We start from the raw sequence: 7277 nt of genomic DNA on the forward strand, positions 1-7277 counted from the left end.
GAAATCTGCCTGCCTCTGCCTCCTAAGTGCTGGGATTAAATGCAATTTTTCAATAAATGCCATTTAACTTACCAGAACATTATAAAACCAATTTCAAATTATAACTCTTTGAGGAAAAGAGTAACTATTTAGAATATTGTTTTGATAAAGTTAAGCATGTGTGGAAATGTGAAAGACTAGAATAGACTCCACTTTCCCTTTAGGAGCTGATACATTTGACACTTAGTGCTTTCCTTTAGTCCTATGTAACTTTGTATAAAACCACAAAGTAAAAGAGTTGTAATGTAGATCCAAAAGATCTCGGCTCTAAACTAAGTACATCTCCAAAGATTTAGCAGCAGAAACTCAAATGTAACATTAAGATATTTGGAATGCATTTTTTTTTTATTTTTGCCTCAACTAGCACTTTTAAGTTTGCCACTGTTATAGTCCCACCCCAGTAGCATTTCTACATTAAAAAACAAAACAAAAAAAAACCAAAAAAACGTATAGAGGAAATCTCCCCTCAGAGCTAGCTGTAGCGCCACTCATACTTCTGTGAGTAACCGCGCAATGCTCATGCTTACCAGGTTGGACTTGGGTGGCACCTATACTTTGTTCTGTCATGGGCTTCCTATCTGCTGTTAGGAGGTGTGTGTTGTGAGTCTCCCCAGAAAAATGTTTGTCAAACAATACTTGTGTGCTCTGGCAAGGGTACATGTATTCTGCATGTCCTAATTGTTCCTGTAGCTTGTGAACACTGTATGAGACGTGTGGGTTTTGGCTTGGTCATCCTGTAAAACCGTTATTTTTTCATGTAGTTTTCTTGAAAGGGAAGTTACCTTTAGAGAGCAAAAGAAAACAATGCTGCAGACACAGCCAAGTGCTGAGCACTGCAGTTCCTTGAGTACAGCTTTTGTGTTGAGGGCACTATCTCATCTGTTACCTGACTCCTTGAGACCCCTGGAGTCCACCTAGGGGTCAGCCAACTTTCTGAAAAGGACACGGGTGGGGTGGATAATGGTTTTGTATATTACATATAGGTTCTGTGACATGTTGTTTGTGGGGCTTTTGGTCCATGTCTTGACTGTCCACCCGAACCCCCCACAAGGTCTCACAATGTAGACCCTGACTGGCTTTGAACTCACAGAGATCTACCTGTCTGCCTCTGCCTCCTGAGAGCTGGGAATAAAGAGATCTAATACTATATCCAGTCTGTTTGGGGGTTTTTAAAAATCTCTTTAAAAATTTAAAACTGGGGGCTGGAGAGATAGTTGGCTCAGTAACCACTGGGCTTTCTTCCCGAGGAACTAGGTTTGATTCCTAGCACCTACACAGTGGCTCACATTACAAACACCAGTTCTAGGCTATCAGACACCATCTTCTGGCCTTCATGGGCACACACATGTATACACATAAAGACATATATGTACACACACACACTACACATAGAAATAAATTTTTAAAAATTTTAAACCATTCTTAGATCAAGTCTTTACAAAAACTGGTCACAGGCCAGATTTGTTCAGGTTGGCCCCTCCTCTACTGCAGAAGTTGGAAACTAAAACCAAATCTGTCAGAGAGTATAAAAGGAAATATATTTCAGTATATCCTATTGAAAAGGAAAGAGGAGGGATGGTGGGCATGATAAGGCAGCACAGTGAATGCAAACCTGCCACACTAAGGAAAGGTGTGCAGTTATTTTATTTTCAGAAAATAAGCACGAGAAGTTAGCATAGTGCATATATATATATATATATATATATATATATATATATATATATGAAATATATATAGTGCCAGTTTTCAGAAGCTGAACTTGAAGCTATAGAATAGTGGGGTGACACCTCAGACCTGCCAGGGTAAATGATTTCCTACTCAGGGTTTTCTTCTGAGAGGAAAAAAAAAAACAAAAAACACAAGAATGAAGTAGAATAGTTCCATTGCTGGAATAACGTAAAGGGACATCCAGGACAGCACTGCCACCCACTGCTGCTCAGCCACCCATTGCTGCTTTTCACTGGGGGTTGGTGGTCTGTTGGAAGCTCAGTAGATACCAGGAAGCCCAAGCAAATAGGAGACGACAGTTATCTAGGGGAAGGAAACATTGGTATGAGAAAAGAGGCATGACCTACCTCCAGATGACATTTGTTTGCCCATAGTGAAAACAGTAAGTATTAATTTAACCGGAAAATGGACTTTAATTGTTTTGTGGAAGGAAATGTTAAAGGAAAATTCATGCTACGTCTAACAAATCAGAACCTATCCTCTTCATATTACAAAGCCATCAAGTAATCTCTAATACTAGAAGTCCAAGTACACCTACCAAACAGCAGAGTCACCAGAAACGTGCCAGGGTTATCTGTGATTAACACTTAGGAGCAGAGAGCTGAGATCTTAGTTAACAAGAAGACTGAGTGGTACCAAGACATTGGAAGCAGAGTTAGTGTTGAGGGTTATGAAGTTAGTAGACACTAACTTTGCTGTGAGCCTCCTGCAGGCTTACCCACAGACTCCAGTGTTAAATCCTCTGAAACTACCTTTCGGATAGGTGCAGATTTCTTTTGCCGGTGTTGCCATTCAATCAAGAACATTGTTGATCCAGTAGCCTTTTCTATAAAAAATGGGCATGGAGATACTTAATTAGTTTTAAGTAATGAATATTCTGTATTGTTCTTTTAACTCTGGAAAAGACAAGCTAGTAAGATGGCTAGATGGCCTGACAGTTGAGGTTTAAGTAGGTTTTCCCAGCTCTTCTAACAGCTTGCTCATCACTGAAGTGGGATAGTGTGTTTGTAGTCTTAGGTGCTTTTTGTGAAGTACCTTAAGCAGGGCTGGGGTGTAGACAGCAAGTGCCTAGTTTGTACCTCTGTTTTGCTAATTGCTACAATGTCACAGCCCTATGCTAATTGCTACAGTGTCACAGCCCTGTGCTAATTGTAAGTGTCACAGCCCTATGCTAATTGCTACAGTGTCCTAGCGCTGTGCTAATCAAGTGCCTTGGCCCTTAGCATTGCTCCTAATCTTACTCCTCCAACATGAACCCTTTAGGGACACCCTTGCCTTTAAGCCAAAAGTATTATAGTCTTTTTCCTCACCTTTTCCTTCCTATTCAAACTGCTTCTTCAGAATCAGGATAAACTTTGATGCATTGTGGAGTGGGGAGGGATGAAAAATGGGGCTTTAACAAGATAAACCTGAGATAAACCTGTGACATGCAGAACATCAAGGGGTTGATAAGTAATATTAACTTTTAGATTACACTGTATGTATGCATATGTCCGTGTGCCCGTGTGTGCACACACAGAGATTAAAAGACAACTCTGAAGACTGTTCTTTCATTATGTGGGAAGGAGGATCGAACTCGCATCATCCGAGTAGGCAGCAAGCACCTTGATTCACAGAGCCAGCTCACCAAACCTACAACTTTTGAAGTAAAGTATAGATTTCCCCTTTAAATGTCTGAGATCATTTAGTTGCTTGAAATAAGGAGGCACAATACGGTATCATAATGAAGTTCAATTATTGCCTGGAAAACGGAAAGCGGAGTTTGAGATGGCTTATCTCCTTTCCATTGATTCAGTTCTCTCTGAAAGGAGATGGGAAGTGAGTGGGCCTGAGGTACCCAGGCTCACTGCTGCCCCTGCTGAGGTGTGGCCCATGTAAGGCCGGTTCTCCACTGAGCTGTGCCTTTCCTAGTAGAAAGGGAAACAAGTGCACGGGCCTCTCCATGCCCATTTTTTTTTTTTTTTTTTATAGAAAAGGCTACTGGATCAACAATGTTCTTGATTGAATGGCAACACCGGCAAAAGAAATCTGCACCTATCCGAAAGGTAGTTTCAGAGGATTTAACACTGAAGTCTGTGGGTAAGCCTGCAGGAGGCTCACAGCAAAGTTAGTGTCTACTAACTTCATAACCCTCAACACTAACTCTGCTTCCAATGTCTTGGTACCACTCAGTCTTTTTGTTAACTAAGATCTCAATTTTCCAGCTGCACGGGCCTCTCAGATTAGTTAATTTTTTTTCTATTTTTTTCTTTAGCTCTTCTAATCAATGGATAAAGTGGGGAAAATGTGGAACAACTTAAAATACAGATGCCAGAATCTCTTCAGCCATGAAGGAGGAAGCCGTAATGAAAATGTGGAGATGAACCCCAACAGATGTCCGTCTGTCAAAGAGAAAAGCATCAGTCTGGGAGAGGCAGCTCCCCAGCAAGAGAGCAGTCCCTTAAGAGAAAATGTTGCCTTACAGCTGGGACTGAGCCCTTCAAAGACCTTTTCCAGGAGGAACCAAAACTGTGCCGCAGAGATCCCTCAGGTCGTTGAAATAAGCATCGAGAAGGACAGTGACTCGGGTGCCACCCCAGGAACGAGGCTCGCACGAAGAGACTCCTATTCCCGACATGCCCCGTGGGGAGGAAAGAAGAAACATTCCTGTTCCACAAAGACCCAGAGTTCATTGGATACTGAGAAAAAGTTTGGTAGATCTCGAAGCGGCCTTCAGAGGCGAGAGCGGCGCTATGGAGTCAGCTCCATGCAGGACATGGACAGTGTTTCTAGCCGCACCGTCGGGAGCCGCTCTCTGAGGCAGAGGCTCCAGGACACGGTGGGTTTGTGTTTTCCCATGAGAACTTACAGCAAGCAGTCAAAACCACTCTTTTCCAATAAAAGAAAAATACATCTTTCTGAATTAATGCTGGAGAAATGTCCTTTCCCTGCTGGCTCGGATTTGGCACAAAAGTGGCATTTGATTAAACAGCATACCGCCCCTGTGAGCCCACACTCAACATTTTTTGATACATTTGATCCATCACTGGTGTCTACAGAAGATGAAGAAGATAGGCTTCGCGAGAGAAGGCGGCTTAGTATCGAAGAAGGGGTGGATCCCCCTCCCAATGCACAAATACACACCTTTGAAGCTACTGCACAGGTTAATCCATTGTATAAGCTGGGACCAAAGTTAGCTCCCGGGATGACAGAAATAAGTGGAGATGGTTCTGTAATTCCACAAACGAATTGTGACTCAGAAGAGGATTCCACCACCCTATGTCTGCAGTCACGGAGGCAGAAGCAGCGCCAGGTGTCCGGGGACAGCCACGCGCACATTAGCAGACAGGGAGCTTGGAAAGTTCATACGCAGATCGATTACATACACTGCCTTGTGCCAGATTTGCTTCAGATCACAGGGAATCCCTGTTACTGGGGCGTGATGGACCGATACGAAGCAGAAGCCCTTCTAGAAGGGAAACCGGAAGGCACGTTCTTGCTCAGGGACTCTGCGCAGGAGGACTACCTCTTCTCTGTGAGCTTCCGCCGCTACAACAGGTCTCTGCACGCCCGGATAGAGCAGTGGAACCACAACTTCAGCTTCGATGCCCATGACCCCTGCGTGTTTCACTCCTCCACTGTCACGGGGCTTCTCGAACACTATAAAGACCCCAGCTCTTGCATGTTTTTTGAACCGTTGCTTACGATATCCCTGAATAGGACTTTTCCTTTCAGCCTGCAGTATATCTGCCGCGCAGTGATCTGCAGGTGCACTACGTATGATGGGATTGATGGGCTCCCTCTACCGTCAATGTTACAGGATTTTTTAAAAGAGTATCATTATAAACAAAAAGTTAGGGTTCGCTGGTTAGAACGAGAGCCAGTCAAGGCAAAGTAACTCCTGTCCCCAAAGGGCACTACGTCTGCTCTCCCGTGTATCAGACAGCACCCATAGGAGGCAGAGTCAGCTGCTAGGATTTCCCACCCAGCATGGGAGCTTAGTCATTAGCCTCTGTCCCATGGGATCTGCTGTTCCTCAGACAAAGGTGCCTAGGGACGGCAAGATGGCTTGCAGGTGTTCAGTGGGCTGTGACAACTGAGGGAGGCAACTCTGGGGCATTTGCTATGGAGAATTCTATTTCTTACTGAAGAACAAATTATTAATATTGGATGGGTATTTCAATAGTGTGACTAATGTTTGAAATTATTTTTTCTAAGAATTTTTCTATAACCTTCAGAAAAAGTAGTGATGTTTGTAGTTACTATAAATCAAGCTTTGAAAGTCCAAAACAAGTAAATAAAAGACTACCTTCCTTTTAGAGAAAAACAAATGCAATTTTTCTGGCCACAGGGCATTGTGCAGTGTCAATGTGGCTTGTAGTCAGTCTCCTTTTCTCCTCAAAGAAGGAGGCTCTAAAATAAACCAGGTTTTTCTAAGATAGTTCTTAAAACTTGAGACTCCCAGGTCAGTGGTGGAGTTGTGTAAATGCCCCCGTGCGCATTTGGGATGAGCACAGTGACCTCAGAGCGCGCAGTCGGAGCTTCCGGTGGGATTTTTTTCTCTAAGTTGACATGTGCTGTCTACACATTGTCTCATCAAAGTTGGGATCCTTTCCTGTGCCCTTGACTATGTGAACCCAGAGGAAAACGAGACTAGGAGATGCCCAGACACATCAGATAGTAGTAACTCCACTGGTTGACGATGCCAAGTTGTGTTAAACTATAATCATTTGGATGGCAGTATTTATCTCTTTGTTGTAAGCTCATAGCCGAATTACTTAAGTACAATTTATATTATAAAATTTTAGTGCAGTTAATTCTTAACAGAAAACCTGAAGTCTAAATTGCAGATTTAAAAGGTACTGTACACCCATGCTGCCTGTAAATAACTTTACTTGGCACCTTTTGTCACTTAGGATAGTATGTAATACAACTTGAGTGAATGCTTGGGACGTATTGTCGAGTTCTAGTGTTGCTTCTTGTGTTGGACTGTGTTCTCGGTTCTGTCCTAGCCATTTGCACTACAGTAGCCAAATCCATTCCTGTGTGTTGCTGTGCTCTGTAACTGCTGCCGGGTGTTGCCGTGCTCTGTAACTGCTGCCGGTGCTCCTTGGCCTCATGCCAGCTGCTGCAAGAGGTTGCTTTCTGCCCCATGGCTATTGCCAGGGCTTCCAGAAAGAAATGCTACATTTGTATGCAACAGTAACCTTTTAACTGCTAAACGTATGTTTCTGCTTGCTGTGCCTTGTTCTGGCTGCTCCTCCGTGCTAATAAAGTATGTTTGGTGTTCTTGTATATCTGCTGTTTTATACATTTGCCACAATTTCTCTTGTATGTGGAATGGTTTGGGGTTTTTAAATAAGCATTGACAACTTATTGTAGTTAATGCGGATTCACCTACAACCTAATACTGACCTGTCAGAATAAGCTAAATCTAAGTTGAATGCTCTCTAGCTTTTTAACCCTAATCACGTTTTGTGAATCAGTGTCGGTAGTCACTGCAAATTAGCATATAGTTTACAGCAGGACCC

The 7277-nt window shown here is 43.1% G+C and overlaps 1 protein-coding gene across 3 annotated transcripts in view; it reads left to right on the forward strand.

The window, feature by feature from the left end:
* The window catches only part of Socs5 (suppressor of cytokine signaling 5), a 29881-nt gene extending 22838 nt beyond the window's left edge, over positions 1-7043 (forward strand). Inside the window, exons 2-3 of one of the 3 annotated variants that reach the window (XM_029531320.1) lie at positions 3739-3846; positions 4022-7043. In XM_029531320.1, coding sequence (XP_029387180.1) covers positions 4034-5644 — 1611 coding nt within the window. In that variant the 5' untranslated portion in view covers positions 3739-3846; positions 4022-4033 and the 3' untranslated portion in view covers positions 5645-7043. The remainder of the gene's footprint in view (positions 1-3738; positions 3847-4021) is intronic. The other 2 variants (XM_029531321.1, XM_021217845.2) reach the window with 2 other exon arrangements.
* The last annotated feature ends 234 nt before the right edge of the window (positions 7044-7277 follow it).

The sequence above is a fragment of the Mus pahari genome, chromosome 18 (assembly GCF_900095145.1).
Source record: "Mus pahari chromosome 18, PAHARI_EIJ_v1.1, whole genome shotgun sequence".
NCBI lineage: Eukaryota > Metazoa > Chordata > Mammalia > Rodentia > Muridae > Mus > Mus pahari.